Source organism: Gambusia affinis, linkage group LG10, assembly GCF_019740435.1.
Source record: "Gambusia affinis linkage group LG10, SWU_Gaff_1.0, whole genome shotgun sequence".
Lineage (NCBI taxonomy): Eukaryota > Metazoa > Chordata > Actinopteri > Cyprinodontiformes > Poeciliidae > Gambusia > Gambusia affinis.
Window position 1 is genome coordinate 15,316,135 of NC_057877.1, and position 22,025 is coordinate 15,338,159.

The 22,025-nt window shown below is 37.9% G+C and overlaps 3 protein-coding genes across 6 annotated transcripts; 1 reads left to right on the forward strand and 2 right to left on the reverse strand.

The window, feature by feature from the left end:
- Window positions 1–1,653: 1,653 nt before the first annotated feature.
- timm44 (translocase of inner mitochondrial membrane 44 homolog (yeast)) lies at window positions 1,654–8,058 on the reverse strand. Its single transcript, XM_044129418.1, has 13 exons — window positions 7,953–8,058; window positions 7,496–7,600; window positions 6,678–6,872; window positions 6,502–6,582; window positions 6,250–6,399; window positions 5,957–6,093; window positions 5,626–5,711; window positions 5,025–5,117; window positions 4,770–4,894; window positions 4,425–4,475; window positions 4,180–4,269; window positions 2,910–3,020; window positions 1,654–2,510 (listed from the first exon to the last, which is right to left on the reverse strand). The coding sequence occupies exons 1-13, from the start codon at window positions 7,980–7,982 to the stop codon at window positions 2,391–2,393; spliced, it is 1,374 nt and encodes a 457-aa protein (XP_043985353.1). The 5' UTR covers window positions 7,983–8,058; the 3' UTR covers window positions 1,654–2,390.
- Window positions 8,059–8,199: 141 nt separating this feature from the next.
- On the reverse strand, window positions 8,200–15,001 carry hnrnpm (heterogeneous nuclear ribonucleoprotein M). Of its 3 annotated transcripts, XM_044129419.1 has the most exons (16): window positions 14,802–14,999; window positions 13,975–14,153; window positions 12,436–12,488; window positions 11,758–11,765; window positions 11,563–11,656; window positions 11,191–11,478; window positions 10,774–10,927; window positions 10,634–10,683; window positions 10,490–10,547; window positions 10,107–10,223; window positions 9,983–10,030; window positions 9,807–9,872; window positions 9,606–9,707; window positions 8,935–9,515; window positions 8,803–8,854; window positions 8,200–8,678 (listed from the first exon to the last, which is right to left on the reverse strand). In XM_044129419.1, the coding sequence occupies exons 1-16, from the start codon at window positions 14,858–14,860 to the stop codon at window positions 8,515–8,517; spliced, it is 2,073 nt and encodes a 690-aa protein (XP_043985354.1). In that variant the 5' UTR covers window positions 14,861–14,999; the 3' UTR covers window positions 8,200–8,514. The 3 variants fall into 3 exon arrangements, with proteins under 3 accessions (XP_043985354.1, XP_043985356.1, XP_043985357.1); XM_044129421.1 differs by lacking the exon at window positions 9,606–9,707 and having other exon boundaries at window positions 14,802–15,001; XM_044129422.1 differs by lacking the exons at window positions 12,436–12,488; window positions 14,802–14,999 and having other exon boundaries at window positions 13,975–14,100.
- A 1,246-nt stretch (window positions 15,002–16,247) lies between these two features.
- Window positions 16,248–20,314, forward strand: dmap1 (DNA methyltransferase 1 associated protein 1). 2 transcript variants are annotated; one of them, XM_044129424.1, is made up of 9 exons: window positions 16,248–16,418; window positions 16,550–16,689; window positions 17,134–17,225; window positions 17,827–18,022; window positions 18,133–18,291; window positions 18,391–18,558; window positions 19,129–19,314; window positions 19,563–19,634; window positions 20,220–20,314. In XM_044129424.1, exons 2-9 carry the CDS (start codon window positions 16,594–16,596, stop codon window positions 20,304–20,306), a joined length of 1,056 nt encoding a protein of 351 aa, XP_043985359.1. In that variant the 5' UTR covers window positions 16,248–16,418; window positions 16,550–16,593; the 3' UTR covers window positions 20,307–20,314. The 2 variants fall into 2 exon arrangements, with proteins under 2 accessions (XP_043985359.1, XP_043985358.1); XM_044129423.1 differs by having other exon boundaries at window positions 16,248–16,689.
- The last annotated feature ends 1,711 nt before the right edge of the window (window positions 20,315–22,025 follow it).

Genomic DNA, 22,025 nt, shown 5'->3' on the forward strand with positions numbered 1-22,025 from the left:
CACAGCCCTGCAAGAGTCAGTATTCATCATCCAGGACAGCGCCGGAAACATGGAGGTGCTGGTCTACATGAACAAATGCAGGTACACAGCAGAACTGCAGCCATTTGCTTTTGAACCACCCATCACCTTCATCCTCAAGGTGTATAATCAATTTGTCTGTCCAGAAAAAAACACACATGTCCAAGTTAATGATTAAATGTCAGTCTAGTTCTGCCAAGGTGTCATCATGAGAACAGTTACAGATTTATCAAAAATATTCATTAGGAAAACTGCAGTTACACTTGCTTCTATCCATTTGATCTTTCACCTACAATCAAAATAACTATAAAATTTTATTTTGAAGAAGTGGGATTCTTAATGGTGAAAACTATGCAATTTGTGAATCCCAAATTTCTTTCTTTGTTTTACAGGTTATTTCAAAAGTGTCTTTAGTCCAGCGAGAGCTAAAGCACCCTGAAGAAATCCAGTTGTCTTCTAGTCAAGCGATAAGGACAGGCAAGTTATACATGGCTGACTTGTGAAAAAAAAGTACAAAATGATGTGCAGAGCCTTGAAAATGCATTCATACCCCCAGAACCTGTTTATATTACAGTTACAAATTGGGATTTCATATGATAGACCATAAAAAGTGAAAAGGTTTCAGGGTTTTCAGCATTTTTTTCCCAACTAAAAATTTAAAAAGTGCCACATGCATTTTTATTTGTGAATGAACTTTGGCTACAATGAAAGCTATACCTAAACACACACACCTAAACAATAAAATTCTTGCCCATTTATTAGTTTTCTTTAGACTGTTTATGGGTTATAATCTCAAACAATAGTTTGCACTTTTAGAGTCTTGTTGGTGATTGTCGACCTTCTGAAAAACAATCCTTCTCTAGCAGGATTTCTTTAAGGATTGCCTTGTATCTGACTCAGTTTCTCTGTCCTTTAAGAGGAAGATCCTCTGCACACCATGACACTCCCACCATGTTTCAGCCCGAGCTGTGGATCTATGAAGCTTCTTAAGTTACCTTGGACCTCTTGGCTGCTACAGTGAATAATGTTTCATTACCTCGACTGCCATTTAAAAAAGCATATTTGTGAGGACTACCTGATGTTTATAATGACTTTTCTTGAAGCTGAAACTTTATTTTTCATATTGTTTCTTTTTTTTTTTCTCAAAAATTCACAGACAAAAATCTCAGGGCTCCATTTTTGGTGTTTTTCACCTCCATGAAAGAAGTGTTGGCCTGCTAATTATTCACAGAGCCGTATGGCTCTGGTAGATACAACATCCACCTGTACACATATAACCTTTAGCAGCACTGAAGGTTAAGGAATATGCTGCTAGAAAGGAACTGCAGCATGGCATAATCTATTGTTGTTGATGAGACCTTAAGCTGACAGTATGCTGAGGACATGTCAAACCTAAAATGCATAAATTCTGACCCTACAAATAACCCACCCTCTGAAAAAAAAAAAAGAAACGGCGTCAAAGCATCCTGCTGCAGCTAAGGGGCTTGACGTACACCTCAGTGCACAAAGGCAACACCATTTAACTTTTAAAAAAAGGACATTTTCCTTAAACAAAATACTAGAGCCATAAATAAAATCTCACTAGATGATGACTTTTAAAAGTTGTTTGCTAAACAAAAGAAAAAGACAGACCCATTTGAATGTTAGAAGCTCCAAAAATGTGTCTTATTTGGGAAAAAAATTGTCATATTTAATTTTTTCCATAATAAATATAGACTTGCTGACAATTTAACAATTATTTTGCAAAATATTCATAGAAATTAGGATAATAATAAGGACATCAGAGCTCTGATTGGCTATGGCAACATATGACAACAAATCAGACGAAGATAAAAAAAAACATGATGGACTGATTGCAGATGAGGGGCAGCCTTAAAGGAACCAACCTGATCTCGATCAGATGGGCAAAAAATACTTGCATCCTCATGGTGTCTTACCAGTCATAATAGAGAAGATGAATTTTAGTTAATAAATTTACTATTCCTCGGAATGGGAAGGAATGTGAGCCATCTTCATGCAACAGAAAATTACTTCAGGTGAATGTTTATGGTGGTCTGCTGCCCTCTACTGTGAGCCAGAGAAACAATCGCAAACAACTCAGGCATTTAAAGAAAAAAAACAAAAAACTGGTTTAACCCAAAGAAACTACAGTAAAAAAAAAAGAAAAGATAAAACAAAATATGACACAGAGAGGCACCTACAGTGGTTAGTAACACTACGCCACAGTGTTTTTGTGCTGAAATGCCCATGCCATATCGGCTGATTCCTATAGGTCTTCCCCTCTTTCTCGTCTCTCCAGGCTGCTCCTGGACCTGTTCGCGTACAGCGTGTTCTGTTCCTGGGTTGGTGCGTTTTGTGCATATCAAAGAATCCTAGAGGATCTGCTCAGTACTTGAGGCGGAGATGTCCAGTAGTCTCCAGGCAGCATATGGATTTAGCTCTTCCTGGTCTCGACACAGAGCCCACACGTACATCATCCTGAGCACTTTATCCTGAAACAAAGAGTAACATAAATTACAATGAAACATCTGCTCCTATAAGTTTCCAGAAAACAAAACTTATTAAAACAATCAATTAAAGTTTTTATATGGAAAGAAACTCAGTTTCATATTGATAATTAGAGATTTTCCTTCTCAAGATGCTGCTAACCTCAACACAGAATAATGCTGCCGTTCCCAACTGGATGTTGGAGTTAAAAAGCATGTAGTGTCTCCAGCTTCATTTAAACCCAATATTGTGTTTTGATATTTTTTCACATCAGAAAACTCTGTGCTTTTTGTGAAATTCTTCCGTAATTTGGAAACATTTGATCACATAACAGTTACAGGGGGGAAAAAAATCCATAACAATGATCTTAGCAGTCAATGTTTCTGTCTGGCTGTTTCACTTACGGGGTCTCCCTCCACCACCTCGCCCTTAGTGTTTCGAATCACCATCACCAACTGAGCCTGGAAAGTTATAATCAGAACTGGACCCTGCTCCATCATCTTTCCCATGGCCAGCTGGAGAAGGACAGGATAAAACACAAGATGAAGCAGAAAACATAAATTACAGAAGGTTTAAAATAATCCATATCAATGACCAGAGGCCATGGTTGTTCTTTTACTAACAGACCAGAAATTTATTCACAAGTAGAGTGAACGGATTTGTGCAACTTCGGCAAATAGATTCAAGAGTTATAAGTGTTTTATGAACATTTTTTTAAAAATCATTTTAAAAAATCAATATGAACTGCAGTGGTCAAGATTTAAATACGGAAGCTGCAAGCAAGAAATAAATATTAAAGAGTAAAAATGAAAACATTTTTCCATTCAGGCCTGGAAAATACTTAAAACTAAACTCTATTCATCTTCAGACTGTGTAGTAATCCTGGCAAATACATGATGTCATCCTAGGTTTCTATTTCAATCCAAAATACTATTATTTAACCCTCCCACTAAAAGAGGCATGTAAAGCATGCATAAAAATGAATAAAACATAAAATACATAAGTAGAAAGAAAGTGCAATATGCATTAGCAAGGTGCAAATGGGAAATGAGGTAGATAAGTCCTTGTGCAACCAAAGTCCTGTAGAATGGGCCGATGTATGTGTATGAGGGCTGGGTATTTGGGGTGTTAATGTAAATGTAAATATTCCTGTAACTGTTATTTGCTCCTGCTGTCACCCTCCTCAAATGGAGGTCATTTAGAAGCAAAGTCTAAAGCCAAATCTTATATGCACAGTAAAAAAATCGGAACTAAACTCCCTGAATGAATTTTTGAAGTAAGTAATGGTCAAATTCAGCAATGTTAAGTTTTCTAGTTAACACTAAATAGACATGTAGACAGACATTAATCCATTGCTATGAAGTAATAAATGACACAGATGTTTTATTGGTACCATAAATCTGTTAATATGTTTAGCAGAAGTGATGAATGATCTCATCGGCTATACTCTATATGTTTCTGCATTTATTTACAGTCTTTATGCAGCCTACAGCCAAGTCTATGGTGGCTAAAAGTCACAAATTGTAACTAAACATTTCCTACAGCATAAATTAGCAAAACAGAAATAAACTGAATTTAATCACCACTTGCTGAGTTTATTACAGAATATTTAAATGAACAACCAGTATGTTTCAGAATACCAATTATCTGTGAATCGGGTCTTGAGGAACTTACGTCTATATTGTCTATGTCCAGAATCTTAGAGTGGAATTGAAGTCCCATGGCTTTGGCTTGCTGAATAGGATGAGCAAGCTGGCTGTATGTCTGTAAACCAAGGGACAAAGAAATAGATGATAAACAACATTCTTAAAACACATTTTTGTAAGAGCTGCACATTCTCAGTAGATGGTCCAATGACTAAGTATTTCCTAATGGTCTTTGGTAACTGCCCCAGAAGACCTCCAAGCTGATGTCCTCACCGCTTCATAACACCAATCCTTCAGTACCTCCAGCTCCCCTCTGATCATCGCCTGTATAACAACAAAACACACAGTGTTTAGACATGTTTGAAGATCTCTGTTTTCAAAAATCCATACATTTCCAAGCTCTTTTTACAGATGTTGCATTCAATCTTTCTTTCACTTAAGGCATATAAGTAAAAATTTCAACATGTATTTATTAACTGTCAGGTATTACATATGAAAAATGAAAAGACTATGGAAGGACTAGATGATGAAAGATCGTATTAAACCTCTTTAATACAGTCTCCCCCCCAAATAAACCTCCTGACAGAAACAACAGAGCTGACCTTTTGTTCAACATACCTCGAGAATATTTGGGATGATATCTTGTTCACACAGCTTCAGGAAAGAATCCTTGTCAAAAGATGGATCCACCTTCAAGATCTCAGTTAAAACCTCTGACATTTCTGTCTTTGAAAACATACCACCTAAACAAAAAGGCACAAAAAGGTGGTCTGTTAAAAACATAGTAGAGTTCCTACTATTAAATGGAATAATAACAAAAACATTCTGATAAGATCTTTACGTCCGATATCTGCATCTCCAGACTATTTGTACCTATGATGTCTGTCATCTTGTCAGTGACGGCACGGGAAGCTCTAATGATGACATTGTCACTCTCATCGTACTTCATTTTCATCTCAAAGAATCCTGTAGACAACAATGAGAACAAAGAGAGGGTTAGATTGGGAGTTGAACACAGGAGAGAAACTGCAAAACATTGCAGCACTATGGATTTTAATAATCTCAGGTTCAAATACCGAACTCTTGGGTTATGTTTAATGTTAGAAATAAACTCTTTTGGGTGGGAATGTGAGACAAAATGACTGACAAAACACTTGCTTCTGAAAAACTTTAATGCACGACATACAAAAGGACATACTTGCAACTCTTTGTCGTACTGACACCACACAGAATATTTTATCTACAGTCAAATCTGCAGTGGAACTCTGAGTAAAATGTGTTGCATAAATACGGCAACAGTATAACTATTTTGCAAGCTATTCTGGTGATGTTTTGCAAATTATTAGCTCTTTTCCTTGTCAAAATATTACTATTTTTGGCAAAATAGGAAAGAATTAAGCTGAAAGAACAACAGTTGGGGAAACAATTACAACAGCAGAGACGTAGTAAGATACATAAGGTGATTACTCCTTACTATTAAAGACCACATTGTTGTCCTTGAAGTCTTTCCATTGCTGGTACCATTTTGAGTCTTTGTGCAACACAACACCTGTAGCTTCCCTAAATAAGACAGAAATGAAAGCTTTAACCATGCATTCAACTCAAACATCTTTCTGATACATTTTGAGTCAGAACGGAAAAGGCAATCACCACATCAAATAAATGATAAATAGTCATCTAAGCTACTTTACTCTGCAAACTGCCAAGCCTGATAAAAACTCCTAAATGAGTGGAACTTCATATTTCTAACTTTAAGGGGTATTCCTCCCTCTTGGTATCAGAGGACTCAATGAGCACTCACGTACTCGTTGGCTTCGAAGACCTTTCCGTCTTCCCCCGGTCCTTTGGACGAGAACTCTGTCCTCTTTCGGAGTCGGGCTGGCGATCTGTAAGGTCCCGTTTGGCCAAGGTCACCGATCTCCTTTTTCACACTCTCCACGCTCTACAACAAATTCGGGAATAACACCTGTAACACTCACAATTCTCATTCTCAGTATAATACAAATGATGCTTGATTTAATTAATTTATAGAACAATAAACGGAAAGAAATGAACATAAGGTAACATGATTTAGGCTTGGGCTCAGTTAAGTGCATACCTGAGATATTGCCCTGAACGCACCCGTCTTCCCCAGCATCTCTCCACTCTTGGAGACCGTTTCTGCAGAAGTCTTTGCTGTTTTTGCTGCTTCCTCCATTCCCTCCTTGATTTTCTTACCAATTTCTGTACGACTGACCTCTTCCAGCCCCTTAACACCCACACAAATAAGCAAACACATTTCAAGAGTCTACAGCAACTCATGTCAGTTAAAACAGGGGCTACAACACGGTTAGATTCATTTCACATTTACCTCTTTAACAGTCTCAGAAATGGTTCCCAACTTCCTCTTCAGAACCTCTGAGGTCTTCGCTGTTTCTGATTCTATGGTTTTCTTGGAAAAGAAAGTGGAGAGGACTAACAGTCAAAAGACAATAGAGGCCAAGATGACGCAAGTGGGAGTGATTTTGTTTGGGTAGAGATACTAACATATTTCCTCCGAGCTTGTTTCAGTGCATCTGACTCTTCAAGTTTTTTGGCCTCTTCCCGAAACTTCTTGATGTTTTCTTTCATTTCTTTGTTTTTGTTCAGTTCCTGCTTGAGGTTATCCAAAAACTCCCCCAAGAAACCTTTTCTCCCTCTGCCTTTCTCTTCTGACATATACCGCACCTGAAGAAGAGGAGGCTGAGGCACAACAAAATAAATTTAAAGTATGTTTAAGGGAATTAAAAAATAAGAAATAATGCCTTAAAGAAACCATTCATGCCCCTTAAAGTTTTTCACATTTTGTCAAGCTACAACCACAAATAATGAAGTATTTGTTTTAGGGTTTTTATGAGGTTCATCAATAAAATGTAGAGGAAAGAAAATAATTTTTAAATTCTGTTACAAATAAACTGTGTGTGGCAGCATGTTTGTAGTGGCATAATCCAAGTCTCAACCTACGTCTAACATTCAGAACTTAATGTGTTCTATGTTTTTTTTAATTTAGGTTTGGGTTTTCATTACACCAATTCTAACATCTTGTTGGGATCTTCATTGTAGCTACACTGTTTAGAGGTATGACATTTCTACTTAAAATATTTTTAATGATCTTATGTTTATCTGTAAGTTCTAACCATCAAAATTGCAAGACATTAAGGCTTCAAGGTGTTTTATTCTGTGTGCATCAATATAACACGACTTTCACATTCTGAAATACAAAACTTTACCATATTCAAAAGTGCAAGTCGTAATACTCAAAATGCAGTTTGCACATATCAAGTGCAGTTGCTCAGTCCAGAAAACGTCCCATGAGGTTCTGGTACCTGTGAGGATCTTGATGGGAGCCCACATATCCTGTAAACGTTGGTTCTGTTCGGTAGCAGCACGTAAGTGGAAGGGAAGGCAACCAAACCTCTTCTTAGACATATCTGAACAGATATTAAACTTTAGTACACTGACAAGTCAAAGTAAAGTTATGAACTCGGAAAAATATGGAGAATATCACCTTTTAAGAAAATGTGACATAATAAAACAGTGTTACGTATGGAATGCATATGTAGGTACATTTTAATAAATATAATTCCACGTCCAAATGACAAGAGATTCCCATCGATAAGAGCTAACACTGCTAGCTTACGCTACATTGAAGGACTGAGTTAAAGCAAGTCATGCCGTCAAAAATCTACTATATATATGCAAAACTATTCAAATATACAATCCCCCTCATATGTCATTATTTTTCTTCAAATCTGGAGTATTAACCGCGTCCCAAACTCTCACCTGGTAACACTGACATAAGGGGGCCGCCATCTTGAATACAGTAAATGTAGCCTTCTTCCGGTGGTGACCTTTACGTCAGCAAAGAGGAACAGCCCTTGGATTTCCCATTCTCCATCTTGATATATATATTTTTATATACATGAACGTCTTGGATTTTACAGTCAGTGCACAGTCATCGCATTCTGTTCAGTATCAAAATAGTAATCCCTATTCGCCAGTTGTCATTAAACAAAACGAAGGCAAGACATTTTCATACAACTTTGATTTATTTAGCAAAACACCTTACAGAACAAAAGCAATGACAGGTGATGCATAACAGAACAAAAAAGAAAAAAAATTAAAAGTTTGGTCGCTAAAAAGTAGAACACCAGAATAACCTAAAACTAAAAATATCCACAGTTACAATTTGCTAACTAAAAGTATAAACAAAAAAAAAAAGAAAAAAGAAAAACAAACTTTTACCAACATTTACTAAATCAATTATACTGAAGGACAAATCTGATGAGCAAGAATGTTTTAGACATTACTGACTAAATCATCTGATGCAACACAGATACATGAATTATGCGTTTCTATCAATCCTAACGTCGATCTCTCTCCCGTTCAGACGATAGCCGTTCATGGTTCTGCAGGCGCGCTCAGCAGTTTCAGGGTTGTCAAAACGAACCACGCCACAGCCCTTGGATTTCCCATTCTCCATCTTGATATCAGCATACTGGACCATTCCTGTAGTCACAATGTAGAATATGGTAAAAAAAAAAACCAAAAAAACAACAACAACAGGGATAAGAAAGGATAGCTGAAACCCTGCTAGTTTTTACACTTCCTGAAAAAGAAAAGGTAATCTTACCACATGTGTTAAAGGTGTCCTTCAGCATCTTCCAGGTGAAATCAAATGGCAGCTGAAAAACACAATCCATTACAAGTTTAAAACTCAGACACTTTAAACACCCTCTAAATTAAGCCACATCTGGAAACGTACATTTCTGACAAAGATCTGGCATCCCTTCCTCATGTTGCCTCCACCACTTCCAGGCCCTGCAGCTGCAGCTCCGCCGAAGGAGTTCCCACCAAATCCTCGGTCCATTTCTCCAGAGCGATCAAACTGACCACCGACGCCTCCAGAGCCCATTCGGTCCATCCCAGAACTCATGCGGTCAAGCCCTCCAGAGGAGAAACGGTCGAGGCCTCCAGCAGACCCCATGCGATCGAAGCTGGTTCCCATTCTATCGAGCCCGGTGTTGCCCATGCGATCCATACCCATGGAGGAACTAAAGTCCATGCTTCCTCCCATGCGATCCAGACTAGACGGGCCGAGTCGGTCAAATCCTCCAGGGCCGAGGCGGTCGATGCTTGATGACATGCGGTCCAGGCCTGGTCCGAGCCGGTCCATACTTGGCCCCAGGCGGTCCATCCCAGAGCCCATACGGTCAAAGCCAGATCCCATCCTGTCCAGATCAGACACACGATCCATTCTGTCCATGCCCATTCCTCCCATGCGATCCAAGCTGCCTCCTAGGCGGTCCATTCCAGAGTTCATGCGGTCCATGCCAAGGGAATTTCCTGCAGAAATTAACACAAAACAGCAACATTTAATCGTCTCAGCACAAGAAAGCAATACAAGGGCTTTGGAACAATCCAGTAAGTACTAACCCATTCCTCTTTCAAAGGAGTCTCCAAAATTATTGCGAGACATTCCCATTTCATTTCGCCCAAATTCCCTGTCAAAAGCACCACCAATCCCACGGTCCATCTCTGACAATGCAAGAGATGAAACCATTAGAAACATCTGGCAAGACGTGAGGAGTAGCACGCCTGCCTTGGAGTGTTTAGTGAGTATCAACCCAAACTTACCATTCATTCTTCCCATGCCTGAAGAACCAAAACGATCCATGTTCATTCCGCCAAAGTTGTCCATTCCTGAAAACATTGATGAAATGGTCCTAATGCCACATTTGCTGATCATGTTCAAGTGTTGTATATTTAATCTCCTGAGGGTCAAATTTATTGATGCAAATTTAAAAACTTACCTCCTCCCATGCGACCGCCCACATTGCCAAATCCCATACCATCCATTCCTGAAGGGGAGAAAAGTGTTTGTAAGAACACAGTTCACCAGGCTTACTTAAAATGTCAAAAGAAAGTGTTGGTTACCGCCAGGGCCCATGTTCCCCATGCCACTACCACCACCTCCACTTCCTCTGTTCAGCATGGTAGCATCAATAGGTTGACCTCCGGGTCCCAGCCCCAAACCAATACCACTCAGTCCACCTGGTTTCAGGGAAAAATTGCAAAGCTTTAAATTCCTGTCTGCACAAAAGCGTATTTTTTCAAAAACTACACAAGATACAAACTTTAACTCCCAATCGTACTATGTATGAACCGAACTGGGGACCGCACATAATTTTCCAGCACTGAAATGTTCAACATACATTACTGTTTTTTGCTATTACTTTGGGAAGAGTTAATGCACAATATTTTCAGAATTAGCTGGTATAATGAAATCAAACCTAAAAATATATGTTAAGTATACTTACGGGGAAGAGAGGATCCTCTATCTGGTTGTCCAAAATCTTTAGGGAGGGATTTCTCATCCTGGGAAAAAAAGGGACGAAGAATATTTAAAACGATGTCCTCCTTTGCAACAAAATTGATTTAACAATCAAGGCTTTGTGACATACCAGCTTGACATGCATGGTCCTGTTAAATAAGAGCTGCCCATTGAACATAGCTGAGGGATAATTAAGGAAATACACACAAAATGCCAGGAAACCAAGTTGTAAAAATAAAAATGACGTGTATTGAATATGACAAAGGATACAGACAGCTTGGACTGCTTCAATGGGCATTTCAAACGTCACTGTGCCCATGCCTCTGCTTTTGCCATCCCTGTCCTCCAAAATGTCTGTCCTCAACACGACACCTGCCATGCCGAACACCTCTTTCAGCTTCTTCCATCCCACTTTGTAATCCAGCTACAAAAACAATTGATGAGATCAGTTATAAAACAAAGACTGCGATCTAGTTCTTTAAGTCAGATTCACCAGTTTTTTCTGTTGAGGTTGTAACAGTAAATAAAAAATAAAAAAAATCCTTGAAAATTTTATTGTCAGGTTTAGGCTAACTTATGAAATTCCTTTCTTCCAAGGATTTGCTGTATTTAGGTTATGCTCTTATTTCTCAATATTCAGATTTAATTTTAAATACAATAGCATGTCCAAAACTCTTGAAAACTCACATTGGCCACAAAGATGGTGCTTCCAATCCTGCCAGTCTGAAGACCATGAATGATCTCATTGGGGATGTTGGGGTTGTTCAAAAGGCTGGGAGGAATGCTGACCAGGGGGCCTCCTGGTCCAGGCCCCATACGATCCATCCCTCCCATGCGATCCATCCCTCCCATGCGATCCATGCCCCCCATACGATCCATCCCTCCCATGCGGTCCATACCCCCCATTCCTCCTGGGTGACCTCCAGCTTGTTGGGACTTGCCAATCTCTCTCTGAGCAATGACACCATCAGGATCCTAATAGAGAAAAAGTATAAACATCACTCAAGCTTTTTGAACTGAAGATGCAAATGTGTCACTACTTTCTTTCCCACAGTTTACCTCCTTCACTTTAAGAGGCCGCCCGTTGAGGTTGTGCTTGTTGACACTTTCCACTGCTTTCTTCATAAGTTCTTCTGTTCTGAACTCAACAACACTAAACAAAACATTCAAAATCAGAAATGCAGGGTTCTACTTTCCTGTACCACCAGATATACATAGAAGGTAATTATGAAAGTATTAAGTATGTGTACTTACGCGCAACCCTTTTGATCGAAGTCATCAGAACAGGCAATACAAATACAAAAAAAAAATTAATTAGAAATGAAAATATTTAACTGGTTATTTAACTAACATGTAGAAAATGGAAATGACATGCACAAGAAAGAATGAAACACACAAAATTCTTCACAAAGCCTATGTAAATTAGACTGACAAATATTCCCAAATCAGTCAGTGACCAAGCAGGAATAGTGAAAAATCTGTTTCTCATCTCAAACCATTCAAAGGGAAGAAACTCCACAATATGATAGGTTTCCACTCCATTATGATATTTTAAAAAGGTGTCTTTTCCAATTACATTTAACAAAAACATCAAACAGCTTTGTAACAACATCTTGCTGAGTAAACCCCTTAAGTCATAAGGAACAAATCCAGCAACCAAAAGGGAAATTATCATCTTATTCAATCCACGGGATTGGAAGCAAGTAATGCTGATGTCCTGTTTTAAAACCATCAACAGTTCAGGATGGCCTCAAATCAGTGGCACAGACGACACTACCAAAGACACACCTCCAGCACATTACCATCTCAAGATCTCCACCAGGTTTCTATTTCTGAACAATTCCCAGCAATATAGCTAATGAAGCCAAGGCTGACAAACACGTGTTTGTCTAGGTTTAATCATGTATTTTGATTGTATGCATTTTCACTTACCCTCGATTTGCCTTCTGCGTCCATTAAGTGTTCCACGTACGTTACCTCACCCACTACAAATCAGATTCCAGAGACGACACACACCAAGGGGAGAGAAGCCGAGAGAACAATGGGGGTTTAGAGCAGAAACAAGGAGGGAGGCCGATGAGCTCTGACTGCTAGTCTTGAGCTGTCCCCCAGCACCTCAGCAACACAATATGGTACAGGTCTACAAAAAACAAGCTTGGATCTTTAAAAAAAAAATGTAATAATACTTCTTTGTCTGTCCTTGCAAGAATTCTCCAGAAACAACAAAAGCAGTAGATTGAAGAAACCAAGTATTGAAATGACCAATGAATAGCCTTCAGATTTGGCTAAAACAGTGAAGACCACCTTCTCCATGTAGTTTACTGACCATACAATTTCAAGTTAGAAAAATCCCATACCAAACCTCTGCCTATTTCAGGACACATCTAGTGATACATTTGATACTCAAATGTTGCCATTTTGTCCCTCACCCCAACGCAATAAAACCTTCCCATCAGATCTGCAGCTACAAAAATAACCGTGTTCTTAAAGACAACAAATTCTTGAGCACAGGATGCTTCTTTAACTACGAACCTGTTCCAATAGTCCTGAGTTGCAAAAAATAAATAAATAAATAAAGGAACTAAATTTTAAAAATATCCATTTTCAATTCAATGGGAACCACTGTCAATGTTCCAGGTCACATGCCTGTTCACCAAATGGACGTCAGTGACCTAAGCTTTCAAAACAAGGACAGTACAAAAAGAAGCTGCTTTGTTTTGTAGACCTGTACCCCACAGAAATCCCCAGCAAAACGCTGTGTGTGGCACAACATGGAGATCTGCTGAGAAAACATTTGCTTGTCAAGGTCACACCTAAAAAAGAAAATGCAATTTAACTCAACAGTTGACAGAAACGAACACTTGGCCGTCCTTCTCCAAAAAGACTGTTCCGTTTATAAACACATTCTTTAACATAGCAGTTCATTGCATGGCTAATGACATGTGATCAATTCCGATATCCCATAACTATTCAACTCTTCATGCATATAGAAGATAATGTAATCTTTGCAGAAATCAAAATTTCTGCACAAAACTATAATTGGACATGTTTCCAACAAATTTTACATAATTTCAACATATACAGATGGTTAGATACTCCAACTGAAAAGACAAGATGAGGCTGGTATCCATATTTTTCTGTCACTTGTTAGAGTAAACCTCATTATGCCATTCAAGATCCCAAGCCAAGGGATTTTCACATTAGACAACTTGCTTTAATAACAACCTCCATTTGACAAACACCTCAGAGGTTACAATAACCTCGATGGCGACTCCATGTTCAATCCAGGTACACAGCGCTTGTACAAAATGGCAGCAACTCCTTAGTTTGTGGTGATGTTCCAAAAAAATCCAAACAATCTGAAGAACCACTCCGACAAGGCCTTCAGAAGTGATATGGTCGAACAAAATAACCCTGGATGCAGATGCCTAAAAAACACACACTTAAATGTCTCCTACCAAAAAACCTTACCTTTCTCTTTCATCAGGTCTTTGAGGGCTTGCCATTTCACATCATAGGGGATGTTACTGACAAACACTCTGTATCTTTTCACGTTGCCATAGGGATCATAGCGACCACCTCCACCTCTCTTAGCGGGTCTCTCCTTCCTGCTTGAACTTGATTCATTCTTGGGTTTCCCATTAATTCCTCTGAAGCACAAAAGTTAAACAGTTAAATTTCAAAGCTAATTTTAAGCTCTCAATTTTAATGGTAAGCAACATTTATGAAAAACAAAACAAAAAAAATAACCAAAACACTAGCAATGCAAATTCAACAACTACTTTTAATCATATAATGCATTTTCAAAGAGAAAAACAACACTACTAACATTCATTTAATCCTCAAAAAGAGTTACTTGGCTGCAAGTCGGCAGGACTAAACTTTGACCACATGGCAAGTGCCCTAAATATCGGTCTAAAATGGCAATAGGAGAAATAAAACAGACCTGGAGCCACACAGAAAAATACTATTCATTTTCTTACCCAAGAAACATGAATTTACATGAATTGATTTACACTATCGAGTATCTACGCCAACAGTCTGATTTAAGCACTCGACTTAGTTGGCGCCAGTAAATAGACGGATCCCACGTCAAGCCTTTTATGATGATTTAAATCAAACAGCAAAGATAAAATGCATGCACCTCTTCGAGTTACGAACCATGTCCCATACTAAATTTTTGAAAATATTTTTGAATTTTCTTGGACTGAACATAAATGATAGTATATTAGCTTGTACAGAACCGCTAGGCCTCACTAGCAAGCTACAACAAAGAAAACGACAAAGAATGGACTCACTCCTGCTGCGGCAACTCGATAGTCGCCTCGATGTTGTTTTCTCCCTGCTCGCTCGACATTTTGTTGAGTTGATGAAGGTGGTAAGAAACCTAAAATTACTATTGCAAATAAAAAAGGCTGGTATTACCAGATCGACTTGGTGTAATAGCACAGTTCGCTCTTAGCTTATTACAAAAATGGCGGAGCAGAAACTGGGGGCGAGTTTTAAATCTTTCGCAACTGCTTCCGGTGAGTTGGAAGCTCCTACGAGAAGGACCTCGCTGGCTGCTACTATCAAACGGGATTTCAAGATTAGTGCACCGCCAAATTTCAACCTAAACCTTTCAAATATAGATTATTTGTTGCAATTGTGTCATTATTCCATCATGGTAAATGCTTTTTTGGAAATGTAATTTTCAGTCTCGAACTGCATAAAACTATAATAGTTCCAAAAAACATCAAATAGCGCAAAATATAACAAAATTACAATTTTGTAGTTAAATCAGTTTTAAGACAATCTATTTAATCTTGTTGGTAACAGGACCTAATGTGTATTGTTTTAAAAATCCTTGAGTGTTTTTTTTTATATATCAGTAACCATGTATGCTAATCATTAACAAAATATTCTTGTTGAAAAATGATCTGCTTAAAGTTTAACGAGATTTATTATTTATGTATTTATAGTTATATAATCGCAAATTTATGCTTGTAAATTTATTAGAAAACGATTCGCCTGAATAATAAATTAGGGACAGCAACACTAACCGAAATAATTTTCCTCTCAACCGGAATAATACAATCTTACAGAATATAGAAATAAATTACAGCAATCAATACACACCAAAAATGTTAGATTTTTTCTTTTCAAATGCACGGCATCCTCAGATTGATAGCATATTTGCACAAATTCAACCTTGTCCTTCCAACACTTTACAAGAAATAAATATTTTTGCCTTTTTAAGATATATTTATAATCTATATGTCTTTATTGAGCGCAAAGTGGGACCGAATACAAAGTCCTTGGTTGTGTGCACAAACTTCAATAAAACTGATTAATCCCAGTGGGTCTCAGTAAATTGATTGCTCCTTCTTAGCCAAGTTTTACTGTGGACTTTTTGCTGTTTCTTTTCAGTGGTTGCATGTTCACATGCTCACAGGCTGAAGGGTTGTTGAAAAGGCAAGCAGTCGACTGAGTTTCTACATACAGATGTTTGTCAAGTCGACATAAACTGAACATGACTGTTTTTGAAGCTGAGTATGAATTGATGAGCGGTCATTAGGTGAGACATCATGCAGTTCATCTGTATATTATCCTAGTATAGTCTACACATAGATTAAGAACATTTATAATATATTCCAAAACAGATTCACTTTAATTAAAAAAAGAGTAATTGAGTTCAGAAAGCAGAAAAAGTGACCCCCAAAAAACTGATAAGTTATTGCTCCTCCACACCACAAGGTGGCGACGGTCAATTCCTCTCGGTGTAGTCAGAATGGAATAATCAGCGTCGGTGTTTAGCTAGCTATCGCTCTGCCTTTAACAACAAAACATTTTCTTTGTTTTGTTTTGTAAATAGTTTACGCGTATTTCCTTAGCCGAAGTAGCTACAATACTAAAAGATATACAAGAATATTCAGGTATTTGGAGTAATGTGAGACAAAAGCTTAAGAAATAAACGCGTTAGCCTTTAGCTTTGATGGCATCTGTTTAACTGTTCAGAGAATGAATGAGCGCCTATAGATTGGTGAGCGGTAATTCTGTTTGACAGGCTGAAAAAGCGTTTATAAACAGCATAAGAAACATCATATAACCATGGCTACCGGTGCTGATGTTCGGGACATTCTGGAGCTTGGCGGAACGGACAACGATGGTCCCATCAGTAAGAAAGATCTCATCAACTCGGATAAGGTGAGAGAAAGTTTAACAGTTATTGATTTGTTCGAGCGCAGATATGTCTTAGTAAATTAGAATAACAAAATATGATTTATTTCTGTTACGTTGAATGTTTAGGGCCTACAGTTATGAAAACCGAATGTCACTGAAAGTTAGACTATCTTGACCAAAACAAACTATTTTTCAAACAGACATTTTATGCTATAGTCATGAAGAAGACAGTTGTTGACAACCTCCACAAAGAGGGTAAGATACTAAAACGCCACTGATAGAGAGCTGGCTGAAAGCATATCAATAAAAAGTTGAGTGGAAGAAAAAAGTGTGATAGCAAAATTTGTATTAGCATATGGGATAACCACAGCCTTAAAATGATTGTAAGGTTTGGTATAATTATACATTGGGGTTATGTATGTAACACCATTATAATTCAGATGTATTTTTCCCCGTTACTCACTGCAGAAAAAATCCAAGAAAGCAACTGAGACGCTGACTTTCAAGAGACCAGAGGGAATGCACAGAGAGGTTTATGCGCTGCTCTATTCAGATAAGAAGTATGCATTTCTTCCAAAACATACATTCATGTTTTTTTTTGTTGTTGTTGTTTCTTTAATTCACTTTATATTTCTACAAAATGTTTTGCTGTTATAGAAACAGAATACTAACTATATAATTTTTTTTGAACTCTTGGAAGCCTTTTTAAGGAAAGTTGCTTTCAAGATGATTGTAAAGTTCATTATGTAGTTCCTCACTCAAAACAAGTTTGTTTGTATTCATTAGGAAATTAGACCATCAATTTGATTTTGATTGGGGAGTTTCAATATATTTTACACTTCTTGTTTTATCCCCAGCAATAATTCTTGATGCTTTTAAGCTGGGGAGGCGGGAAAGCATCAAGGATCTCCTCTAAGCCCTCTCTTGTTTGGTTCGGCACCATTTACTGAGGCACCAGTCCTCGACGCAGCTGTCCTTGGTTTAATTCCTAGGTTTGACATGAAATAAATGGTCCAGAGGGATTTACTGGATATCCTTCCCTTCTCTCTCAGAGCTGTTTCCTGTTTAGCTACTAAGGAATAAAGACCACTAGTGCCAAAAAGCAGGAAAAAAAGGAGAAGAAAAAAATCCCCAGTGTTTTTGTCTTTTATTTACCTTTAGAGACGCACCGCCTCTGCTGCCTAGTGATACTACTCAAGGTTATCGGACGGTCAAGGCCAAGCTTGGATGTAAAAAAGTTCGTCCCTGGAAATGGATGCCTTTCACCAATCCAGCTCGCAAAGATGGGGCCATTTTCCACCACTGGAGACGGATGGCCGAGGAGGGAAAGGACTACCCTTTTGCTCGCTTTAACAAGGTAAGCTTCACCTGTCTCTTTACAGACATTTAAGACAAAGAATATTTTAAAGTATTCTCCCAATTCTTTTTTCTTTTTTGATGTTTCTGTTTCCTTATTTGCATGTCCAGACAGTCCAAGTGCCAGTGTATTCAGAGCAAGAATATCAAATGCATCTCCATGACGATGGCTGGACTAAGGGAGAGACAGACCACCTCTTTGACCTGTGCAAGCGCTTCGACCTGCGCTTCGTAGTTATCCACGACCGCTATGACTACCAACAATACAGAGTAAAGTTCCCAGAACTGTTGTTTGCTGTTTATGAGAAAAATCCCAACTCTTGAGACATTTGCATTTGGAATAATCTTTCTGAATTTGTGCATCTTTAGAAACGTTCCATAGAGGACCTGAAAGAACGATATTATAACATTTGTGGTAAGCTGACCAAGATCCGTGCAGCCTCTGGGACCGAACCCAAGATCTACATCTTTGATGCTGGCCATGAAAGGCGCCGCAAGGAGCAACTGGAGAAGCTCTTTAATCGCACACCTGAGCAAGTTAGTGATATTTTACCTTCAATATTTCTAAAATATATATAAACTATAATGTTTGTAGTTAAATCTCAATAAAGTGTAGCAATGTTGACAAGTTCATTTCAATGAGTGAAAAGTTACGTACATTTTGCTGTCACAAATCTTTCTTCCACTTAACCTTAAATTAAAATACTTTTACACAGCACTCTCAGCTAGTTTAACAATGGTAGAAATAACCTCCTGTGACTCTTTGTGGATTATGTCCATGGCAATCTGCTGGACAACTATAGTTTGGGCCTCAACATGACATTTCTGTATTTATTTATTATAAGTTCTGTGTAATAAGATGCCATTTTCAAGCCAAAATCATCCAAATTAACAAAAATAAAAACTCAAACCATATCACTCTGTTTAATGAATCTATAAAATAAACAAGTTTATTAATTCACTTGTAAATTGAATTAAGGTAAAAGCAGTAATATATCAATGCCTTTCAAATCGATTAAGACACACTTGAACTGTTTATGAAAACTGATTATGTGCTTTCTGTGACCCTTTAATAAGAAAAATGCACCTCTCTTGTTTGTCCTCTAGGTGGCAGAAGAAGAGTATCTTATTCAGGAGCTACGGAAGATCGAGAATAGGAAGAAGGAGCGTGAGAAGAAGGCTCAGGATCTGCAGAAACTCATCAAAGCAGCTGACACGACTACAGAGCTGAGGCGAGCTGAAAAGAGAGTCTCTAAGAAGAAGCTCCCTCAAAAAAGAGACACAGAGAAACCAGTAAGCAAAGGAACTGCGCAAAAAGTTGAAAAAAAAAAACAACCCTCAATTGAATATGTAAAAAATATAAATCAGTTTTATTTTATGTTTGTTTCGGCAGTTGTCACTCAAATAACCTTAAAGAGTAATTTTCATGTCATCAAAGTAACAAATTACTCAGATTTGTCCCAACATATTTATTTGATTTTGTTTGATAGCAATCCAAAAGTTGAAAATAAAATCAAATCCTGTAATTTGTTTTTCTCCAGGCCGTTCCAGAGACAGCTGGCATCAAGTTCCCTGACTTCAAGTCTGCCGGTGTCACTCTGCGCAGTCAGAGGGTGAGTGTTGCTTCTTCCTCCTGCATAAATAACCTGGTTCTTAAATCCCAGTCGGGAGTCACAAAACTTCAGATGAAATAAAAATCAGACTTGAAACTGCTCTAGTCAGCAATAAATGATCACACAGCTTTCTTTTTAAAGCTCTGAAAAACTTTTTAGAAAAACCAGTAAAGTTTTTTTCTTACTTAGTTTTTCAACCAGAAGCCTGGTGGGTTGGTGCTAAATTTGATGTATGAAAGTAACAGGAATTTCAAACTTATCTTTTATTATCACTTTGATGATTAAATCTGTTGCTGAACTGCTAATATCTGTAAAAGCAGCAAGAGCATCTTTATTTATCATGAAGACTGATGAGGAGATTCTGATCTCAATGGAAAATGCATTAGCACAGCTGAGGAAGTGGAGAGCCCCTATGGCTAATCAGTCAGATGCAGTTCACTGGATAAAGACATTTTGATCTGACCCGCTGAAGTGCATTTCATACAAATTAAAAGCCCTGAGGTGAAGCCGTTTATCCTAATATTGCCAGTACCTTAAATCACAGCCCTGCGCTGGTGCGTTTCTCCGTCTCTCTCTGTTATTCAGATGAAACTGCCAAGCTCTGTTGGCCAGAAGAAGATCAAGGCCATTGAGCAGATCCTGGCAGAGCAAGGAGTGGGTGAGTATGAATAAATATTAGCAATCAGCTAACATTTTATAGTTTCACATGTTCAGCAGTCCTCTGCAGTAAATGTGAGTTTGAGTAGAGGAGGAAAAGTGACAACTTCAGTAGATTAGCAGGGTTCCCATACAGTCCAGAAAGGTGTGCAGTTTGTCTTTAGTGTTATGTGTTTTTCTTTTTTTAGTGATGTATTTATTTTAGACTGAAAATAAAACAGAAAAGCAGCAAATTATGAATAAGATCAAACAATAAGAAGATATAATCTTCAAAAGCCAACATTAATGAATTTTATAGTCTAAAGGTGGGTGAAGGTTGAAGCACCTCCTTATAAATGACTATACTTCCAACTGATCATCAGGAATGATATCCTCTGAAAGTATAAAAAAATGATAAATCACCAGAGCTATTAAAAACAAAAAAATTACACATTTATCAGAAGTTTGTTTTTGTCTTTCCCACATGTCATCGCAGACCTTACTGTTTTACATTTTTAATTTTAACTGAAGGTGTGTTGTTTCACATTAATCAGCAACGCACCTCTATTATCATAAACCTCTGTTTGCAAACAAAATGTTGAAGTGTACAGGTAATAGGTAGTGGTAATTGTTCCTTTTAACACATTAATAAAAGTATTTTACTAAACTGATTAATACAACCTAAGTGTTTTAAGTACCTGCCTAAGATTTATCAGATAATTTGCTAGACAGATGCATTAGTACAGTATGTTCAACCTTTAAATTGCCACAATATCCTCACAGCTGTCAATTAATCAAAGCTTCTCAAGATGACTTGTCATTCACAATGACTGAGTGACATTTCATTCCATTACTGCTCGTCTCCCTGCCTCCACCACCGGTTGCCCATAGATGAGGCAAGAGCAACTGTAAATTGCAAGGCTGAACTAATCGGGACAGGGTGAAGAAGGTGGGAATGACTGGGTAATTGAAATGAATTGGAATGAAAGACCAGAGGCAGGGAGTGGGTGGACCTGGAACCGCAATGCTCATTGGAGTCATCGGAGGGTTTTTGCTTTTTTTTTTTTTTTTTTTGTAGTCTAATAATGCAATGGTGTTTACTGGAAATGTGTTCCAGTGTCGTCTTGCAGAGCTGGATCCCTCTCGACTTGGGAGTTTTGTTGTCTTCCTTCTGTCTATTTTTATGTTGAACTGTCTTAATGTTCTTTTATGATAACTTCAAAAAAATTTCTGCTTACGAAAAACAATAAAATAAAAATGTTTTTTTTTTTTTTCTAACTGTGTCTAGTTGTTTCTTTTCAGATGGTGTGGGCTTGGAGGGCAATAAGTGTTGAATACAGATTTGTTCAGAAAATTGTAGGATCCTGACATTCTTACCTTACCTGTCATCTAAGTTAAGTGACAACTAATGACTCCATTAATATGATAATTAAGCAGAGCCAATGAAACTTCATTAAGTTTCCCCCTTCTCATAATATTGCTAATTGCTTGTCAATTATGGTGTTTAGCCTACTTAGGCATTAATTTCTATGCAAATTTTGAATATGTTTGCCAGGAGAAGGACCCTTTTTGAATTAGGGACATGCATTAGTAGTTTATCAGGCTTTGAAAAAGTATTGTTACCCAGAACAAATGTGTCAAATTCTAGGACTAGGGGCCATATGTGGCCATAGATATCTAAAATTATAACTTCCCATGTCTAAAGTTCGTATTTTCTCTGTGTACTGTCAGGACTTTCTGTGACCCTGAGCATAC